Source organism: Oncorhynchus mykiss, chromosome 13 (genome assembly GCF_013265735.2).
Source record: "Oncorhynchus mykiss isolate Arlee chromosome 13, USDA_OmykA_1.1, whole genome shotgun sequence".
NCBI classification, from domain to species: domain Eukaryota; kingdom Metazoa; phylum Chordata; class Actinopteri; order Salmoniformes; family Salmonidae; genus Oncorhynchus; species Oncorhynchus mykiss.
The window spans coordinates 20928245-20950184 of NC_048577.1; the positions used below are offsets into that span (position 1 = coordinate 20928245).

General features: G+C 42.3%; 3 protein-coding genes across 5 annotated transcripts; 1 reads left to right on the forward strand and 2 right to left on the reverse strand.

Annotated features, from left to right (window-relative positions):
• Positions 1-367: 367 nt before the first annotated feature.
• On the forward strand, positions 368-12877 carry LOC110485909 (phosphatidylinositol 5-phosphate 4-kinase type-2 beta). Of its 3 annotated transcripts, XM_036940581.1 has the most exons (11): positions 368-750; positions 865-1013; positions 3810-3907; positions 5138-5234; positions 6627-6779; positions 7095-7241; positions 8059-8097; positions 8817-8930; positions 9195-9453; positions 11577-11680; positions 11863-12877. In XM_036940581.1, exons 2-11 carry the CDS (start codon positions 870-872, stop codon positions 11941-11943), a joined length of 1236 nt encoding a protein of 411 aa, XP_036796476.1. In that variant the 5' UTR covers positions 368-750; positions 865-869; the 3' UTR covers positions 11944-12877. The 3 variants fall into 3 exon arrangements, with proteins under 3 accessions (XP_036796476.1, XP_021412809.1, XP_036796477.1); XM_021557134.2 differs by having other exon boundaries at positions 368-1013; XM_036940582.1 differs by lacking the exon at positions 368-750 and having other exon boundaries at positions 886-969.
• Positions 12878-13205: 328 nt separating this feature from the next.
• On the reverse strand, positions 13206-15096 carry LOC100135869 (proteasome subunit C10-11). The gene is given in 6 exon segments (NM_001124250.1): positions 13206-13385; positions 13559-13653; positions 13754-13931; positions 14035-14142; positions 14264-14448; positions 15021-15096. Coding segments are annotated over 6 exon segments (618 nt in total). The 5' UTR covers positions 15024-15096; the 3' UTR covers positions 13206-13336.
• A 494-nt stretch (positions 15097-15590) lies between these two features.
• LOC110485910 (pre-mRNA-splicing factor CWC25 homolog) lies at positions 15591-19663 on the reverse strand. Its single transcript, XM_021557136.2, has 9 exons — positions 19452-19663; positions 18828-19000; positions 18391-18627; positions 18198-18267; positions 17950-18089; positions 17014-17095; positions 16592-16881; positions 16292-16459; positions 15591-16190 (listed from the first exon to the last, which is right to left on the reverse strand). The coding sequence occupies exons 1-9, from the start codon at positions 19467-19469 to the stop codon at positions 16076-16078; spliced, it is 1293 nt and encodes a 430-aa protein (XP_021412811.2). The 5' UTR covers positions 19470-19663; the 3' UTR covers positions 15591-16075.
• Between the last annotated feature and the right edge of the window lie 2277 nt (positions 19664-21940).

Below are 21940 nucleotides of genomic sequence, written 5' to 3' on the forward strand. Positions count from 1 at the left end.
CCATTTCTAGACGGAAAACCACGCCCCCCTAGACAATGCTCCCCTAGAGACAATCCTGAAGTTTTTACTACAGAACATTGATAACTATATTATTGGATTTATTGTAGGATTTTGCGGGTCAACTTGACTGCACAACGTGCAAGATTTATAGCATAGGCCTACACATGAAATGTATGCCTTTTCTGCTTCATCACCATTCAGTATGAATTACACATTTACTCTATGAGAAATCCTGATATCCGATCCACAGCATTACTTTTGCCATTAGCAGCTTTTACAAATACAGAGATTTACTGATTTTCACACCAAAATGTACCGACTACAGTACGCGCGCTTCTACTCTCTGCCTCTTGGGGGCGCACTTCGCTTTGCGACGTTCAGTCTAGACGCCATCTTGAGGAGACCCCAAAACTGGTGACAACAATCTCAGGCGCATCATAATGGGATTACTAACCTCTAAATAAAATCACCTCAAACCGTTGTGGGTAGCAGACGACACCAGAAAGGAGAGGAGTCGTACACAAAGAGTGTATTACTTATCAAAGAAGACTGCGGCGTAGCTAAAGGCAACCTTGCCTGTAGCGAGATGGCTGGCTAGCTATCTATGCCAACAGCTGGTCTGTGTGCCGCTCCGGACTGAACCGTGTGGCCTGCTCGGGAGGAAGGGTGGTGACCACGCAACATGCAATCCCGTTAATTTACTACAGAATCTAATTTGATTCAAAGACCCTGCAAATTGGATGCGACAATGCACGTATAGATATCACGCTCTTGAAAGTACATTTCGTTGTCTGGAGTGCTTACGACCCAGCTAGCCTGCTTGATTACAGTGCCGTCTTGCGTTTCCTAAATTATTCCCAACAGGAGACATGTCATCCAACTGTACCAGCGTTGCGCCGGTGAGCGCTAGCAAAACGAAGACGAAAAAGAAACATTTTATAGGGCAGAAAGTGAAATTATTCCGTGCAAGTGAGCCTATTCTCAGCGTTTTAATGTGGGGTGTCAACCATACGGTAAATGTATTTTTGTTCATGTTCCCACGCTAGCTTGTTTGTCTTTATGGTGTTTTGACTAGCAAACGGTAACGCGATAGTTAGCCAGCTGCTTGATTGACCAGAGTAAATTTTTGAGCTCATCCGTCGTCTAGTAGTCTGTAGTGTATGGGTGTTAGCCAGGTACTTAGTCTGATGCTTAGGTGAAAGCTGTTAACCCTTCAGTCACCATTCTCCCTGGTCAGGAATATCAATGTAGCAACATTCTAGCTATTTGGTGTGCCAGTCGCGTGCGCTTTAAAAATGTGCAGCAAATATAGCTGCGACGTTGAACATAAACATTTGACATTACCCCGCGCACTATGCAGGAATTATTCGGCACAAGCTGCATAACGTCTTCTGTTCTGTAAGAACGTGGGATGTGTGGTGGTCTGAAGTGAGCTAGTTAGTTGGTTAGGGGAGGAGGTCGTGAGCACTGCTCCAACCAAAGCATCCATTCTGTCTAGCGCAGGCCAGAGAGGGGTGTGACTGTTGGAGAGCAGCAAGTTGCATTACGCCCCAACCGCAGCCTGACTGCCTATTGTTTTACAGGCTTCAATGAATAATAAAGCGGCAAATCTTACATTTGCAGATTCTAGCCTGTATTCCTGATTTAACGTGGTTTAGTGTGAAGTACACATTTGAACACTCAACCATAACAATAATAGGCTCACAGTTAGTCTAATTTGAGTGGGAAAAGTGACATTGTCTTCAACTCATCCTAAAATACACTTTATTGAGACTGTTTTTCACCAAATGCATCAAGTTTCTCACTCGCATGAATGCAGCGATCACCAAATGCATTGCAGAGAGCTTCAAGGCTCTATTTTTTTTGTGGCCAGCAGTAGTAGGCGAACACACCCCCTTCCCTGCTTGACTGACACCTCCAGATCAATGTCTTTGGCATGAATATGATGCCCCAGTTTTGGATTCGCTTCACCCAGAATTTGAATAACAGTGCTGATGCATCATTTCACTTCCAATGTTTGCATGCATTTCAATATGTTGCCTACACTCTAACATGTACATTACATCTTGCATGTACTGTTGTCTGTAATTATTCTTTCTCAATTGATTTCCCCCTCTGCTTGCTGTGTTTTTGGTGAGCCTATTTTATGTACATTTCAATACCTTATATAAGAAAGATAAGGATAAATATAGACCATTGTCAAATAGGCAGTTCTTGTAGACCAGGGAAAGAATACATGCTTCAAATGGAGAAAACAATGGCATTAATTAACCAAACTCGCATATTTAGTGAAGCTGTAATAATCATCCTGTGATGCATTCTGCAATATTCATCATGGACAAGTTTAGTGTGTGGTGGAGGCTGGGTGTAGATTCAAGGTGTAGGCGGCAGGCTAATTTAGGCGATTACAAGAAAGGCGTCAAAGAGCCTTCTCCTCAAGGCTCTCATAACCAGAATATATTTAATCTTGGTAGTCAGTCGTAACAACGTTCTGCTAGTCACAAAGCCGGATGAATTCAGTTCCAAACTAAGCTTTTGCTCAGAGAATACCTTTGTCAGTTGGAGCATATAGCCAAACACAGATTTATTTGAAGCTCCCTTCAAAAACATGGATTCAGTCTTGTTGGTAGATAATGCCAGCCTTACAGGCTTTCCAACACCGGGAATAACCTACATCTTCAAATCTGACACGGGCCTTCATCAAACTTACAATCAAATCTGCCATTGAGCAGACACTTTTCTCTAACGCGACTTACAGTCATGCAGATGGGTGGTCCCGGGAATCGAACCCACTACCCTGGCTTTACAAGCACCATGCTCTACCAACTGAGCTACAAACGACCACCTTCATCAAACCTTGTGTGGAGGTTGATTAGACATAATCCAACATATAGTCAGGATATCAAATGTGTCTGCCTGCTGAAGGCATTAAGCTATGCCTCTAATGACAAAATGAATATGATGATACTTTTGAAGGACACATTCATTTGGGCTCCCGAGTGGCGCAGCAGTCTAAGGCACTGCTTCTCAGTGCTTGAGGAATCGCTGCGGACATCCTGGTTCAAATCCAGGCTGGATCACAATCGGCTGTGATCGGGAGTCCCATAGGGTGGCGCACAATTGGCCCAGTGGTGTAGGCCGTCATTGTAAATAATAATTTGTTCTTCGTTTGACTTCTCTCGTTAAATAAAAGGTTCAAATAAAAACAATTGACCAGAGCATAACCTGTCGGCATGATAGACAGTGATTTTTCATAGCATGTCAGACAGTTGAATGAGAGTCTATCCCTTGAAGTAGTCTCAGAGAGAGAGCCTGATATAACTCAAAACTCCAGCTCTATGAGAGGCTACTTGGCTATGTCCTGCATATTCAATGTGTTTGTGCTCCGTATGCTATTATTTTTCTACCTCAAGGTAACTTTCCCATTTCTCTCCTATTTTAGCCGCGTCTGTGTCTCCTGGATGTGTTCTTGTCTCCTTTTTTTATTTTGAAGCGTTTATTCACGTTCCCTCCCTGCCACTCCTCTTACTGTCTGGAGTTCATAAATCTATGGAGAGGGCTCGCTCTGGGAATCAGTCTGTTCCTTACAGTGAATCTGTCTCGGTAGATAAGATCAACAGTGTGACAAGGGGACTCAGCCAGAGAGCACTGCTGTCAGTTCGCTTTGGTCCAAAGTGAATGATTGTCAGTAAATAGACACTGGTTCACTGCAGTTTGGTCTGGTGTGGGGATTAGTGTGTTGACCTCCTCTTCCCTGCTCTAGCATTCTATTCTGATCTCCTGCTCTTTCCATCTCCCCTCTATTTCAGATCAACGAGTTAAGTAACGTGCCTGTACCAGTAATGCTGATGCCTGATGATTTTAAAGCCTACAGTAAGATCAAAGTGGACAACCACCTATTTAACAAGTAGGTATCCCGGGTCCTGACTTTGCAACCTGCCATACCGTATTACTGCCCACCATATTACTGCCCCATATAAACTCAAACAAGAGGCCAATTTAGCTGCATTGTCTAAAATATACGGTACGGTACTACCTGAAATCTGCTAACACTATGTTATGCTACTGATTAGGAGAGAGAAGGTCTTGGCTTGGTTGGCCCAATTGTCTATGATGTGGTGTAATTTTAAATCACGAGCCAGATCAAGTTCCTCTTATCACCTGTAATATAACTCACCATGGGTCTAGCGATCCCCACTACACTGGAGTTGTAGTCAAAACATTAACTGAACACTTAACTGAGCAGCTTTGCAATGGAAATCGTCCTCATAGTGAAGCACCTGTAGTATGCTGGTCAGGAGCTTATCATATTTCCTTTATCTAGTCCAGTGAGTTCCTCAGACACTCTGACTCTGCTAATGGACTAACCATAGATTTAGAGTAATAGAATGGACATGAACCTTCTTATGACGTGCTAACAGTCAGCATTTTGGTCTGGGTGTTGGTCAACCATGGTTTGCTGTGATAAGATATTGTGTAATGTAATGAATTTGAAGAATTTAGCTAGCCAGACAGTTTTAGAGGAATGATTCCATACATTTTGTCAAGTGAACTGCCAATATGTCAACATTCCATTCAAACAATGCAATCAATCCACAGCCATAAACTGGCTGAAATCAGTTGATGATAGGACTTAGACAAGTTGTAATGTAACAAGTACTGACATTGTGTCATGTAATAGCACTCACAGCTTTCCAAGAAAGCACAAAATTGAGACAATAATGGTCTGTTTACATATATTTTAGAAGCTATTTATACAGAAAATGAGTTTAAAATCCAGATAAACTGTATGATTTATATGACTATTTTAGGTTGGTAATAAGTCTACTACACATCTTCTGATATATCACATGCCTTACTTTTATTTTCCTGCATCAGTCAAATCAGGATTATGCCTCTGGCGATCTCCATTACACTGGGGTTGTAGTCAAAACATTCATTGAACATTTAACGGATAATCTTTGCATTGCAAATCATCCTCGCAGTGAAGCACCTCTAGTGTAGTATGCTGGTCAATTGCTTCTCACATTTCCGTTATCTGTTCCAATGCTTCCTCAGATGACATCAACGCTCTGACTGCTAATGGGCTAACACACTCTTCTATATTAACACTCTTCAACACTCTTGTATCTTTCAGAGAGAACCTGCCCAGCCGTTTTAAATTCAAAGAGTACTGCCCTATGGTGTTCCGCAACCTGAGGGAGAGGTTCTCCATCGATGACCAGGATTACCAGGTAAAATATGGTCTCCCGTGTGGAGATGTCTACGGGGGAAGAATGTAGGATGGGTTAACTGACGAGAAAGACCATTTGAGGATGGGTTCACAGTAGCGAACTGAAAGACAGAGTGAGGATAGACGTTTGCTTGGCTCGACTCAGTAATGTCAAAAGGCTGAAGGACAGTTATGGAGAGAGCAGATCAGAGTACCAGAGGGAACTCCCGGTTGTTCCCTGCCCTGTTTGACTCATTGCAGATTCCAATTCTTCCCTCAATCCAATGTAGTAAGTCTTTCTCTGGATTTCACTCTTCAACCCAATGTAGTAAGTCTTTCTCTGGATTTCACCCTTCAACCCAATGTAGTAAGTCTTTCTCTGGATTTCACCCTTCAACCCAATGTAGTAAGTTCTTCTCTGGATTTCACCCTTCAACCCAATGTAGTAAGTCTTTCTTTGGATTTCACCCTTCAACCCAATGTAGTAAGTCTTTCTCTGGATTTCACCCTTCAACCCAATGTAGTAAGTCTTTCTCTGGATTTCACCCTTCAACCCAATGTAGTAAGTTCTTCTCTGGATTTCACCCTTCAACCCAATGTAGTAAGTCTTTCTCTGGATTTCACCCTTCAACGCAATGTAGTAAGTTCTTCTCTGGATTTCACCCTTCAACCCAATGTAGTAAGTCTTTCTCTGGCTTTCACCCTTCAACCCAATGTAGTAAGTCTTTCTCTGGATTTCACCCTTCAACCCAATGTAGTAAGTCTTTCTCTGGATTTCACCCTTCAACCCAATGTAGTAAGTTCTTCTCTGGATTTCACCCTTCAACCCAATGTAGTACGTCTTTCTCTGGATTTCACCCTTCAACACAATGTAGTAAGTCTTTCTCTGGATTTCACCCTTCAACCCAATGTAGTAAGTTCTTCTCTGGATTTCACCCTTCAACCCAATGTAGTAAGTTCTTCTCTGGATTTCACCCTTCAACCCAATGTAGTAAGTTCTTCTCTGGATTTTACCCTTCAACCCAATGTAGTACGTCTTTCTCTGGATTTCACCCTTCAACCCAATGTAGTAAGGCTTTATCAGCATTTGTTGATATATAACTAAAAGACGGCCCTCTTTTTACTGAGTTATCACATGTAAACAGTGTGTGTGTTTAGAGAATCATACCAAGCATGGTTTGTTACATTAAGTTCAACTATCTTGGTAGCCTTGCTAAATGGATCCCTATGTGAAGGTTTTTTTTTAAGCTTGGAATAGTTCTGTAAATGAAATCCATGGATCCATTACTAACTTGTGAAGTAATTATGAAACACTTTCTTTATAGAGGGCTTTTCATTCACACCAAAGCCTCAATTTTCTGCTCTGTATGTCTCTCCCTTCCCCGGGCTCCCTCCTGTGGTGGATCATCATCAGAACTCTCTGACGAGGAGCGCCCCGCTGAACAGCGACTCCCAGGGGCGCTTTGGCAACCGCTTCCTGTCCAGCTACGACCACCGCTTCGTCATCAAGACGGTGTCCAGCGAAGACATCGCCGAGATGCACAACATCCTCAAGAAGTACCACCAGGTGGGAGAGTTACCGCAGGCACAAATATAACACGTTTGAATTTAAAAATATATATTTTCTGTACAAACATACATGTAGTACATGTTGAAGGGAGCATGTTGTCCTCAAATATCGAGGACCTTTCAATGTGGTGCTGCAGAAATATCTGTGAATTGTCCGATTTGACGGGACTATCCTTTTGTAATAGCTAACAATTATGCCGACGTCATTACTGGAGCTCTCCCACTGTTTCCTTTGCATTACTCATTCTCCTTCCTCCTCTCTCTCTCCTTTCCTCTCCCTATATTTCCATCCTCCTCCTCTGGGTCTCCTCAGTTCATAGTGGAGTGTCATGGCAGCACTCTGCTCCCCCAGTTCCTGGGCATGTACCGGCTAACAGTGGACGGGGTTGAGACGTACCTGGTGGTGACCCGTAATGTATTCAGCCACCGTCTCACCGTGCACCGCAAGTACGACCTGAAGGTAGGTGTCGATATGCACACTAGCTTGGAGGGAACTAACTGGGAGAACACTTACTGGTAGTACACAAATTCCAGTAAGGAGCACACTTACAGCTGTAACACTGTTGGCGCTCATTGGGGTAAGGGCATTTATAACAAGCTCAATGCATAGGGTGCTTGCAGAGTATTCCGGTTCCCAGTAGAACTTGAGGCTCCAGCAACTTACTTAAGTCTAGATTTATATACTATTTTCTGCGTATGTGATGTATTCTTTTTCATTATTATTATTTTTACCTTTATTTAACTAGGCAAGTCTGTTAAGAACACATTCTTATTTACAATGATGGCCTACCCCCGGCCAAACCCGAACGACGCTGGGCCAATTGTGCTCCCCCTATGGGACTCCCAATCACGGCTGGATGTGATACAGCCTGGAATCCAACCAGAGACTGTATCACGCATCTTGCACTGAGATGCAGTGCCTTAGACCGCTGCGCCACTCGGGAGCCCATTATTTAGAAGGGGAAATGGTTAAGAATTCTGCTCTTGTGGAAAAGCTCAGTAAATCTGTCTCTTTGTGCATGGGCAACAACACTGAGAATAGAGGTGTGATGGCGTACATGCCTATTGACTCGCAGAACGTCATTTCCCTTCACAACAAACACCTCTGTGGCTGACAGGCATTCTCAGGGGGAAACAATTCTGCTTTCTGAAATATGACAATGTTATAACCATACTGTCAAGTCCAGGAGAAACAAAGGGGGAACAAAGATTGTCTGTCTCTAACTCTGAATTCCGTAACATCTCTGGGAATGATCTTTTTTTTTTTTCTCATTCAGGGTTCCACAGTCTCAAGGGAAGCCAGTGACAAAGAGAAGGTGCGTTCATTTACATAGTTACGATGATGAGAGGAGTGTTGGGGTACAATGACAGGAACCCAAAATAATTGTGTGGATCATGCTAAAAAAAAAGCATCAAACTAACCAGCTATAAACAAAACTCATTTACAGCCCAAAATACTTTTAGAAAAGTGCAGAAGTAATGACTTTTCCATCGAATGATAATGAAGCACAAATGAAATAACACATCCACAGTTGGGCCATGTCCGACTGCTGTCCATGCTGCGCAGAAGGGGAAGTCAAAAGGGGGTGAGTGTAGTCCATGTGGAATAGTTAGCTGTGTGCGCTAGTAGTATCCACCATGCGAGTTACATTACCCGCTCTGAAACCTAGAAGTAGTTATATCCCTTCCTGGCTACGTCTTTTGTAGAGCGGTGCGTGATACTGCTTTGTGACTGCTGAGTTGTTGTTGGGAACAGAAGGTTGCTGGTTCACGCCCAGTGAGGGACAGACAGAACCTGGTGGGGCCAGGTCACTGGTCGGATCTCTCGCTCAAGAAACCCACCGTCTTAAACCATTACACCAAGAGGAAATAGCTGAAATAGTTGTTCTCCCTAAAAAGTCAATCCAAGGACAATGAGTGTAAACTGAATCAAATGACCCTACTTTTCATGCATCAAAATTAACAGCAAGAAAGACCTCTGTCATTTGTGCCAATCTCAGAATATTTTGATTCTCATTTCTATCACTCTGCTCAGGCCAAGGAACTCCCCACCTTTAAAGACAACGACTTTCTGAACGAGGGCCAGAAGCTGCAGATAGGAGATGACAACAAGAAGTACTTCTTGGAGAAACTAAAGCGCGACGTAGAGGTAGGAGACATCTCACGGCTGCTCGAATTGATGTTGTTTTTATTCTCATTACAGTCGTCGTTGTTTAAATATCCGGGTAAATGGACTTCTGCACATTGTGTTTTGTTTCTAGTCCTTTCAACCAGTTTCACCTAAGTACCTGTGAACAAAGACATGACTTTAGGTTGACAAATAGAAGAATAGTGAGTTTAATGTCCTCCAGGGAAATTTCCTAAATTAACATTTGTTGCAATATCTGCCATCTCTCCCGTTTGTGTGCATCAGTTCCTGGCCACTCTGAAGATCATGGACTACAGTTTGCTGGTGGGGATCCATGATGTGGACCGGGCAGAGCAGGAGGAGATGGAGGTGGAGGCAGGAGGAGAGGAGGAGGAGTACGAGAACGATGGGATGGGAGGAGCACTCACCGGCTCCTTCGGCACCCCTCCAGACAGCCCTGGGAACCCCCTCAACTTTGGCGGGTTCTTCAGCCCTGGCGAGTTCGACTCCTCCGTGGACGTCTACGCAATCAAGAGCAACGACAGTAAGAGACACTCTTTCTTGAGTTTTGTCAAGTGATTTTTCTATGCAATTGTGCTATATTTGTGCTACTCTCTATCTACAGTGCTTCAGAAAGTATTGACACCTTGACTTTTTCCACATTTTGTTGTGTTACAGACTGAATTTAAAATGGATTACATTTGAGATTTTGTGTCACTGGCCTACACACAATAAATACCCCATAATGTCAAAGTGGAATTATGTTTTTTTTCGAAATGTTTACTTATTAATAAAAAATTGGAAGCTGAAATGCCTCACAAAGAAGGGCACCTGTTGATAGAAATATACAGACATTGAAAATACTCAAAATACAGACATTGAATATCCCTTTGAGCAATGGTGAAGTTATTAATTACACTTTGGATGCTGTATCAATATACCCAGTCACTACAAAGATTCAGGAGTCCTTCCAAACTGGAGAGGAAGGAAACCACTCAGGGATTTCACCATGAGGCCAATGGTGACTTTAAAACAGTTACAGAGTTTAATGGCTGTGATAGGAGAACACTGAGGATGGATCAACAACATTGTAGTTATTCCACAATACTAACCTAAATGACAAAGTGAAAATGAAGCCTGTACTGAATAAAACATAATCCAAAAAGTCACTTAAATAATACTGCAAAAAAGGACCTGACGGTTGTCTAGCAGTGATTCACTTCTTGATGCACCCATCCCGTTAGCGGGATCATTTCCGTCAACATCCGCTGAATTGCAGAGCACCAAATTCAAATTAAATTACTAAAAATATTTAATTTTCATGAAATCACAAGTGCATTATAGCAAAACACAGCTTAGCTTGTTGTTAATCCACCTGGCATGTCAGATTTCAAAAAAGCTTTTCGGCGAAAGCAATACCAAGCATTTATGTAAGGACATCTCTCTCAGCAGACAAAACATTACAAACAGCTAGCAGCCAAGTAGATTGGTCACGAAAGTCAGCAAAGCAATAAAATGAATCGCTTACCTTTGATGATCTTCGGATGTTTGCACTCACGAGACAGTTACACAATAAATGTTCCTTTTGTTCCATAAAGATTATTTTATATCCAAAATAACTCCAATTGGTTGGCGTGTTATGTTCAGAAATCCACAGGCTCGAGCGGTCACGACTGGGCTGACAAATTCCAAATAGTATCCGTACAGTTCGTAGAAACATGTCAAACGTTTTTTATAATCAATCCTCGGGTTGTTTTTACAATATATAATCGATAATATTTCAACCGGACTGTACCTTCTTCAATAGGAGAGAGAAAATGTCTGCTTCAAGCTGTTGCGCATGCAAAACGCCCAGCCATCCAATGACACGATGTGATCTTTCTCGCTCATTTTTCAAAATAAAAGCCTGAAACTATGTCTAAAGACTGTTCACAACATGTGGAAGCCATAGTAAAAGGAATATGGTTGCTATCCCTTTAAATGGAGCGAAGGCAGGCAATGGAACAGAGCTTTCAGGAAAAACAGCACTTCCGGGTTGGATTTTCCTCAGGTTTTCGACTGAAATATCAGTTCTGTTATACTCACAGACAATATTTTGACAGTTTTGGAAACTTTAGAGTGTTTTCTATCCTAATCTGACAATGATATGCATATTCTAGATTCTGGGCCTGAGAAATAGGCAGTTTCATTTGGGTACGTTTTTCATCCAAACATCAAAATACTGCCCCCTACACTCAACAGGATAACAACCAATTTGACAGAGCTTGAAGAATTTTTTAAAATAACAATGGGCAAGTGTTGTACAAACCAGGTGTGGAAAGCTCTTAGAGACTTACCCAGAAAAACTTGCAGCTGTAATCGCTGCCAACGGTGCTTCTACAAAGTATTGACTCAGTGGTGTGAATACTAATGTAAATGAGCTATTTCTGTATTTCGTTTTCAATACATTTGCAAAAATGTCTAAAAACACGTTTTCACTTTGTCATTATGGGGTATTGTGTGTAGATAGGTAAGCAACCAGGAAATGTTGGAGCAATTTCTGTATAGTGCATCTTGAATTAACATTTGAAAATGAAACTCATTTTAGAACAGACATCATGGGACAGCCCAGTGAAAAGTAATACTTGCTATTTATACACCTATTCACTGTCTTGCTCCTTGTGGTAGGTGCTGTGAAGAAAGAAGTGTACTTCATGGCTATCATCGACATCCTCACGCACTACGACGCTAAGAAAAAAGCTGCACATGCTGCCAAAACTGTGAAACATGGGGTGAGTAATGGACTAGATCTGACCTAACATGAAGCCAAGTGTTTAGGCTACAAAGATGCTAGATCATATAGTAGTTTCAAGTAGAAGATGATCTTGTGAGATGTGTTATGGCATAGAAATTGTAGTTGTATGTTCCTAATGTGCATATGTTTACACTTTACTCTCTGTTGTCTCTCCCTCAGGCCGGGGCAGAGATCTCCACCGTAAACCCAGAGCAGTACTCCAAAAGATTCTTTGAGTTCATGTCCAACATCCTGTCATAGAATCATCTCTCCTTCCCCAGCCAATCACTACCTGTCATAGAGCCATCAGCCACACCCACCCCTCTCTCGCCCCACCCCTTACCCTCCCACCCAGGGGACGACAGACTGAAAGGATGCACAGACAACAAGCCTGTTCCATTGACCCACAGAAGGGGCGCCGGACTCTTTCTTTAAAAAAAAAAAAGCAACGCGTCTCTTCTCCTCCCACGTCCTACTCCCCATCTCCTCGGTCTGAGTGCTCAACAAGGAAGGCTTGTGAAACAGAGTTCTATAGGATACTTGAGACCGTCCCCCCGCCACCTTATACTAGTCCTCACGCCAGCACGGGAACTGTCTCACTAATGCCTTGAAAGAGTCTGCTTCAGCAGTAGGAGTCTGTTTAGTACCGTCTGTTCGTGATTATTTTGACACACACACACACCTCACAGACACAGAAGCGGTCAGATCGCATTAATCTTTTGACCTAGTGGCCAACAGGCGTTTACAAACTCTGACTTGTCAGGAGATCCGCAGCCGACAGTAACAAAATTGGAAATGCAGGAGATTAATTAATATATAAGGGTTTTACGTAAATGAATGCAATATCAAAATGCATGGCTAAAATGTACATGACTTCGCCAGTTAGCTGAAACGGCAAACCACTGAACTTAGCATCTGAGCATTATGACTAAAAAAGAAAAAACATGTCTGAATGTTACGTTGCCATATTGTTCTAAAAACTTGACATTTTTACCATGAACTTGGTTGGTAAAAGAAAATCCACATAAAAAGGGGAATACTAAAGCAAATGCTTGTTTTATTACCATAAGAATCATTTTTATATCTTGTTTACATTAATGTAGCATTTGTGTTTGTATAGTTGTTTTGTTATCGACGTTAGATCAGAAAAGTTACTTGAAAAGGATTCATTACATATTAAAAGGGAGTTATTGGTTTTTTTCCCTGAATCTAATTCATTTTCTCACCTTTGACTAACAAAGATCATTCCTTCATGCCTTGTAGAGGTGGTTTCAAATTAAGTTATTATAATGACCTATTCTGTATCGAGAGCGCAGCAAAATTTCCGCATGAGACAGGTGTTAGACAATAGCTGTTTAGCCGCTCAATTCATTCAAATTAGTCCCTGGAAACTATTCTTCTCATGAGATTACGGAATTAGGCTGCAGATTTCCCGGTTTTATTAATCCACAGTTATCATAATCTGATAGTGTTAAGCACTCATCTTTCATTACTTGCTCTGAAATGGCAAACCAGAGTCATTGTAACACTAATAGTCATTAATTTTATTGAACAGTATCTTAAGAAAAACAGTACACGCAGTGTTTATCATTTTCATACAAAATAGTGGGAATTGGTAGAGATGAGGGGTTGAAGCAGCAGAGGGAGAGGAGCTTTAATCCATTCGGGCCTTCAGGGTACGTGTGGTGATCTTGTCCTTCTCACTGTCAAAATAAGTCAAATCAAGGTACTGTCACTACAACATTGACCAGAGCATTACTAAAGATCACCATCTAAATGTCATGTCATTTGTATGAATCCTCAGATTAATTACAAATTAGGAACTATTTCATCCAAAATGTAGGCAGTGGGAAAGGAAAAGTATAACTGTGCTTACATGACTTGCACGACGACACCCATGCCTGAAACGGCATCCCTGTCCACTGCATTCAGCATGGCTTGGGAGATGGTCTCAAACAGGTCCTCTGGTTCCTGCAGGTGTCAAAAATAACCATTGTAAATAAAGACAGTCAGAGACAGTCAACTATCACACTCAATGTATTATCTTACAATACAGGACACAATAACCTACCATGTCTGGCTCCCAGAGAGATTCACACATGCCGTACATCTGCTCTGAGCAAGTGCCGCTCACAACAAAGTCCTCTGTCACCATGGGGCAGCCAATCAGGTCCAGGGAGCAGATGAATGGCTCAAAGGTCTTGGGGTCCAGACCAGCGATCACAGGCTCAATGTAGTATGGCCCAAATCTGAGACAACGGATTCACGTTTGATCAGTCACAGACTTGCCACCCAGGCGGAAGTGTAGACTTGTATATGAAATACTGTGCTTCTTCACATCAGTGAACTCACCTCCTCTCATAGAGCAGGTTGGAGACCATGCTCATGAATGTCTTAGGTTTGATCTGACGCCCCTCCTTCAGCTCATAGAGGTTCAATCTGAACTTGAGCCTCTGGGAACTGTTCAAGAAATAGAGTGGATATTTAATATCACCTGCATAGCCGATCAGTTGCACTGACCATCCAAATACTCCAGAACTTGGGAGATACAAGGTGCACTGATGGACCAAGGCACACTTACACTGTCTGCACGTCAGTAGCCAGACCAGCCAGGCCAATGTAGAGTCTGTCTCCCATGGGAAAGATCTTTTGGAAGTCGGTGGTCACCATCTGAGCCTGTACACCGAATCTCCGATCTGCTGCAATGGCTACACATTGCTTACCCTTCATCGCCATGACGGCGCCACCATTATAGGACATAATAGACTGGGGATGGAATACAAGGAAGGAGACGAGGGATAGAAGTTAAGTAGCAATCGTGACGGGGACAATTTCAAAACCCAAACAACATGGTTTCCATCACTTAACTATTGAGTTAATAACTTTGACGGGTGACCATCACTTGAAACATTGGTGAATCAGTAGAAACATTGACATAACTATTAGCTAGGAACGTCAAGATTATAAACTTCCATCAACAGACTCCCAAGTTGAATGAGGTTGTTTTATCCCTCTTCAGATAGCTAGTACTAACATTAGCTTGTCAGCTCATTCACAGACTATCGTTAGCGACAATAATCCAGTTTATAGCAAACTAGGTTGCGAGTTAATGTGGTAGAAACGTTTGGAAAATGCCAAACGCTAGTTATATTTTCGTTGAACAAGTTAGTTACCATTGCAGGTGACTTTTGGCATGGCTAGCTAACGTTAGCTAGCATTTAGCTTGCTACCAAATGATTAGGCAGCCGGTTGCTAACGTTAGCTGAGCTAGTTTTACAAACCAATCTACGGACCACAAGTACTAGCTACATGCATACATTATTTATTGACAATCTTACCATTGTGAATACGTTGAGGTGTCTTCCTTAGCCCTTGAAATATCTTGTAAATGTTCACTATTTTTAATGACTGCGGATAACAATCCCACAGTGACTACACGATTTGGAACAGCCGGAAAACAGTCAACCTTGCTGTTTGTTACGTCATTCTGTACTACACGATGATTGGGTCTGTAAAAAAGTTATGGGTGGCCACCGTTGATATCATTGACGGTTGTGTTGGGGGAGTGTGCAAATGTTCATAGTTTGTTTGAAGCGTGCGAAAGCGAATCAATAATGGAAATAAAGACAAGTTACAGTACAGTAAGCTATGAGCCTGTGACTGAAACACCAAAACACTGGAGATGGGCTACACTTAAATCCAGCATTATTATCATCCTATAAAACCAAAAGGGTTCCACGATAGTCATTCAAAAATGTATGTCTACTTTATGATGATGCTGGTGACAGTGTGCCTGAGAATTTCTGTATTTCGTCTTCATAGGACATTTTCAATTATCGTAGTTCTCTGAAGGTGCATCAAAGCAGTAATCAGCATCACATACAACAACACATGTCAACTCAAAGACGTTATTTAGTTTGTTAGTCCCCAACTCAAAGAACTTTAGGAACAATTTTTTATTAAGATCCACAATTCTTCTCCTTTACAGCAATACACTAAAGATATCCAAGGAACATCATTTACAAAAGGGTTGTGTGTGTGTGATAAAAGTTTGAATAATTCTAACCATTATAGAGAACACAATATACAATTTCCACTTAAAACAAATCCAAGGTTGCTCATTCTATAAAGGTGAGTATGTTGCTGGTGAATGGCACGGGTAACTTTTGCCATTACAGAGGATCCTTTGCATTTCTTTAGTCAGGGCAATGACTAAGGGGCAGTTTCACAGGGCCTGAGTGCAAATGCATGGTGCCTCTGCAGTGTCTGTTTTGTTTATTAAAATATAAATGAGTTGGCAGTCCTGGCAAACCGGTGCAGATATTTCAGTGTGGTAGCTGGTGCATATTTTTTACTCTCTCCTCCATCAACCCATTCCTGCTTCTTCTAGTTCTCATCTCCTCATGAAATTCTTCTCCAGGGATGCGGGGGTCCTCTGTATGGAGTGGATGTTTCTCTTGACTCGGTCCTCCAAGGATGAGGTGGACGCACTCTCCAGCTTCATGTTACTGCAGGGAAGGACACAACACTTTTAGAGGACCAGACAACAGCCAGAGTAAGCATGCCATACGTGCACTAATGTGTGCACGTCAGTCAGCGAGATACTTACTGGATAAAGCCAGCGTTGCGGTCATGCTTGCCGCCTTTCTCTTTCTCCCGCTCCTTCTCATCCTGCCGTTTGTAACTTCTAATGTTGATTTCACGCTCTTCGTCTCTCTGTTTGGCAAAGTCCATCATCTCTCTCCTCTTCTTCTCCAGCTCTTCAGCAGAGAGACATCTAAGAGAATATCACAAAGATAAATATAGGGATAAGAAAACACTTTAGGATGGGGTTGTTCGATTACCATTAGTTCACCAATGATTGAACCCAAGTGTGATACTTGTATAAACAGGTGCTGTGGACTCTTACTTGGTGGTACTGCTCTGACGCCTCTGGTAGCGATCTTTCTGTGGGCTGGGGGCTTTGGGACGCTGGAACTGTGGAACTTTGAACTGGTCTGTCCTATGGGATGAGTGGTTCTCTGATTTGTGAGAGGAGTGGTTGTCTGTCCTGTTAGAGGAATGGTTGTCTGTCCTGTGAGAGGAATGATGGCGGTTCCCATCTGTCCTTTGAGGCGATCGAGAGCAGCTCCTCTCCTGAGAACGGTGCCTCGAGTGGTTGGGGGGCTTCGAGGACTGATGATGCCTCCCAGCTGGAAACTGAGGAGAGAAATTAGGCGATGAGCGGTTCACATCTCTCTCAGGAGGATTTAAATAACTTTGAATTGATTGGACTAAGATAACAACGTTCATGGTGTCATTGTCAATATATAAAGATTGAGCCGTACTGACCTGTAGTCCATAGCCAGCTGGGACATTGCGGTGGTGGGAATGTGAGTGGGTTGTTTCTTTGGATTCCTCTTTAGAATGGTGCCTAAGTAAAGATACATCACTCAGTTAACCCAATGAGTTTGTACTTCTAACCCTTTTAAACATTGCGTGTTTGAGCTACATACTTATGGGTTGTACCATTGGATGAATCTATTTATTCTGCATCCGTAGGTGCTAACCATTAGTCTGTGTGATTATTAACGGCGGCTGAGCTAGAGCGGTGTTTGTGAGATAAGTGCGAATGTCTGTAGAGTCCGAATGGTTTCAGCTACCCATCTATGAAAGGCTCCTGAACACGCACATGTAACAAGTTTTGTTCTGACGCTCACAAGCTACAAAAGGAGTCATTAGAAGGTAAGAGGTTCTTCTACATAGAAGATCATAGGAAATCCCAGGACAGTGTCTATAATACTGTAATAAGCTCACATAGTTGTCACTGACTATCCATTTCCCAGTGAGCAAACAATTTCTGTACTTGCAGCATTAATAGAAATTAATTTTTTTATCAGGTTTTTGCTTCGGCAAACCTTATTTCTTTATGGACATTTGTCAATTAACGCAACTACTTATGACAAATTGTTTTGTGTTCTACATGTAGCCCTGGTTGTCCTGAAAAGAAAATAGTAAAACACTTCACTGAGAGGCTAAATATAAGGGCTAGACATGCAGATAAATGTAAATCAGATAAATCCTAATTAAAAGCCGAATTTTGCTGGGGTCTAAGGACTGATAGGATTAAACACACAATCTACCCCATTGCCATCAACAATAGAAGCTGCGAGCTAGATTTGTAAACTATCACAAAATGCTTAAAGATCAAAACAGTTCAACTGAACATCTGATCATATTGGCATCTGTTTACTGCTCCCAAGAAACATCTATTGAAGTTAGGTGCACCTGTGTTTTTTGTCTTCATCCTCAGAGCTTGAGCTCAAGCTCCTTCTCTTATGCTTCTTCTCCTTTCTCCTCTCCTTCTCTTCCCTTTTCTCCTTCTTGTCCTTCTTCCTCTTCTTTTTCTTTTCAAGATTCTGACGCAGCTGAAAGAAAATAAAAAGTGAAAAACGGTTGCTACTTTAGAACCCAGCTATTACTACAGCAGGCTGAAACTGATTTCATTGCAGTTTTATTGGAGCCATCCAATTTACCATTTCTTTGATCTTCTTCATTTTCACTGGGTTTGTCAAGACCTCCCTCCTTTTCTCCTCCTCTCGTTTCCTTGAAAAATAAGACATGTGTCATTATAATCAGCTCTTGGCTAACAGCAGAACATCAGTGTATGGTATAACAGTTGCTAGATGGACACACTAAATGGTAAAGAAAGAGACCAGAGTGACTGACTTGATATCAAACAGCGGATCCTCTCTGATCTTGGCGGCCATGTCGAGGTTGGATGCAGGGGTGGAGGGGTTGAAGATTGAGCCAGGCAGGAGGCCGGTTTGTTCGGATGGACCATTCTCTGGCTCCTCAAACTGCTGGGTAATCTGCTTGTCGATGGGGCGGCCCAGCAGGTACTCATCACGAGACACCTGACCACCTGGCCCCTGGTACATCCAGTCCAACCGGTCATCTTTTTTCCTGTAAAACAACAACAAAAAAGCAGTTGAGTGTTAGTGACTGCATCCAAGGGGAGTATCTCTGTCCATTTGTCTGTGGTGAGAGGGCACACTTAAATTGCTCTCGTTTGATTTTTAAACCTAGACAGGACAGTGGTTTCTCTATCAAGGTGAGACCTATTACTTCCTCCTCATCATAAGGGTCGGTGAGGTGAGCATTACTTTAAAGCCCCAGTCTGCTGAGCGAATCTGGTGATATCTTCTCGAGCTCGTTCCTCTCTCAGCTCCTTCTGAAGCTCCTCGATCTTCTTCGCCTCAGCCTCGTGCTTCTGTTCAGCCTTCCACACCCGCTCTATGTTTTTCATAGTCTGGGGATGCCAGCTTTTCTTCAAGTTCTGACAGAGATGAGGGAAAGTGATATTCGATATAATTAAACAAAACAGGTAAAGATCGCTACAATTGATCAATACAACCATTTCTGAATTCCAATTGTTCTTCTGGGAAGGTAAGGATTTACTACGTCTGAGTAACGTTAACTAGCTAAGTAGTTGTGTGACAACATAACTGGAAAAATATAAAATAAGCACACCTTCAAAACTTTATTTAGTTAGGTGGTCAACTTAGTTAACTAGTTACGCCAACTAGCCATCGTTGTCGTGGCAGTGATGGCGTTTCGCTTCACTAAACACTAGTTCAGAAGTTGGCAGTAGGTGAATCAAGGTGGTTTTGTGATGAGTTAGTTAGCTTGCTAGACATAAACAAAACAAACATGCGTAGCTAGCTAAATTAGTTAGTTAGTTAAGCGCTAACGTTAGCTTTGTACGCTAATAATTTGCTCATACTTACGAGGTCACCTCCTCCCATCTTGACTTAGATCGTCCAATTGAGAAATAAGATGTGAATAAACGTGTTCTCTACCTATGTGGTTATTGTACTTGACAAAACAAATGTCTGTTATTATCTAAATAACATCGACAATTGCATGCTAGGTTAGCGTGATGTGTTTTTCATAGTACTTCCGGCCTTTCTGATTATTTTTTTCCGGTTGTTCAAGAGTGCGTAATTCTTCTTCGGCTTCATCTTCTTCTTGGGGATTGGGTTGGCGGATCGCATCCAACTTTCAAGGAGCATACACCGCCACCTACTGTACTGAAGTGTAAGGCCAATCACGGCCTAACTACAGTATATTAAATTCCCTTCGTTAGTCCTGTTCCTCTAAGAAAGTGAAATTGACCCCTAGACATCACTTCCCCCCCTTTCCTCCCCCACTACACCACCAACCCCAACCCTGTCCAACCTCTCTGACCCTTTCACACCATCTCTCCCTATCTACATCATACAATTCTCAAAATATCAACACAGGCTCCACCGTTTCCTCTACTAAGCACTCATCACACAGACCTGTTTCATGTCTCCCTATTATCCACAACATGGCATTCAAACCTGTGTTCCCAAATCGTAGTCTACTCCACACAATTTTACTCTGTCCTACATCCCATACTCCCCACCTGACCGATACACACAATAAAATGGCCTCCCCTTACTACTAGCATCCCATTCCCTTTGCCAAAATGGAGCCCTTTTGCCCGGATCAAGGACTTGACTTCCCAGCAGCCCAGTGGGACCTGAATATCTACCCCCTCTCTCCTCACAGCACTCTTAGTCACCACATTGGCCTTCTCATTACCCTCCACACCCACATGGGGAGGAACCCAACAAAAGCTTCCCACCACTCCCATCCTTTCCAGTCTCATTAACAGCACCAAGCCTATCCGACCTGTCCGTCTTCCTTCCTTCTGTCTTTCTTCTCCCTGTCCCACCTCCTTAAATCTGTCATCTATCATCAGGGTGAACAACATCGGACTAACCACACTTCCCTGAGGAGTACCATGATCCACTTCAAACCGCATTGACAATTCTAACTCCACCCTCACCCGTATGACTCGATCAAACAGGAAATCCATGATCCAGTTTTACAGACGTCCCCCAATTCCCAATGCACTCAACTGGATCAACAACCCTTCCCTCCACGTGATATTGTAAGCTTTTTCAATGTCAAAATACACAACCCTCATCACCTCTTTTATTGTCAGGGCCTTGGTTATCTCTGTACTAACTGTCACCAGGGCATCCATGGCAGACCTCCCTCTACTGAACGAGAAGAGGCTGGTGGGAGGAGCTATAGGAGGACAGGCTCATGGTAACCATGTTTGACTCCATTCCATTTATCCAATTCCATTCATTACAATGAACCTGTCCTCCTATATCACCTCCCACCAGCCTCCACTGTCCTGAACCTACTCTGTGCTAAGCTCATCAAACCCATAAATCCCAAGAAATACATTATTCTACTCACTACCATCTTTTCCATCAATTTACACATGTTGTTTGTCAGTGCGGTAGGCCTATAACTGCCCGCCCTAGTGGGATCTTTACCTGGTTTTACAAACAGCAATATCACCGCACGTTTCCACCCAGCAGGTATCACCCCAGTCTTCCACACCTTATTATACCACCCTAACACTGTTTCCAACACAATGTCCAGTGCATGCTTAAACATCGTATAACACACTTTATCTTCTCCACAGCTCTCCAACTCCCTTGTCATCTCAAACATAGAAAACTCTGCATCCATTGCTTCTCCTGACTCCCCTTTTCTCTTTAAGACATCTCCATGTCTCCTCTTACTCCCAGAATGCGTTCAACAGCGCAGCATTGTGGAACTGTTTTCCAAAAAGTAGCCATGAAAATGCTCTCTGATCCGTTTAAAGCTCTCTCTCTCTCTCTCTCACACACACACACACACACACACACACACACACACACACACACACACACACACACAAGCTGGTTCTAGCAGTGCATCTTATAATAAATTATGATGAAGTACTGAATAAATAAACAACATACTACTTAGTGATATGTCTCGTTTTATTTCCATAAAGAACATTTCTCTATTAAAATTACAAGCAAGTCTTAAAACCAGGCAGCAGTACTTAAATTATTACAAAATATTGTTTAAATTCATATCTACTGCGACAACATACTACTGTAATCAATAAAATAAGATCATTTAATTAATATTTTAATCATCTTCAATCTGCTCCTATCTAACACATACAACTCAATAATAGCATTTCTGATGATAATAGAGATAGCCAGTAGGCCTATTTAATACATGTATCAAGTGTTCCTAGGTAGGCCTATTGGAAACGCAAAGCTACAAGGGGGAAATTCCAACCCGATTTAAGTGCGTGTAGAAGGGAATTTAATTCCCTTTTTATGCACTTTTCTCTCTACACGTATTCTGACCTTGAATTTAGGCATGAGAATAG

Bases quoted from the DNA above. Each gene is read 5' to 3' on its own strand.
- LOC110485909 (XM_021557134.2), top strand. From the start codon at position 870: ATGTCATCCAACTGTACCAGCGTTGCGCCGGTGAGCGCTAGCAAAACG. The intron at 7,242-8,058 runs GTAGGTGTCGAT...TTTCTCATTCAG, and splicing joins ACCGCAAGTACGACCTGAAG to GGTTCCACAGTCTCAAGGGA. The intron at 11,681-11,862 runs GTGAGTAATGGA...TCTCTCCCTCAG, and splicing joins CCAAAACTGTGAAACATGGG to GCCGGGGCAGAGATCTCCAC.
- LOC110485910 (XM_021557136.2), bottom strand. The intron at 18,628-18,827 runs GTAATGCTCACC...GTTGTTTTACAG, and splicing joins CAGCAGACTGGGGCTTTAAA to GAAAAAAGATGACCGGTTGG. The intron at 17,096-17,949 runs GTGCACCTAACT...ATCTTTACTTAG, and splicing joins GATGAAGACAAAAAACACAG to GCACCATTCTAAAGAGGAAT.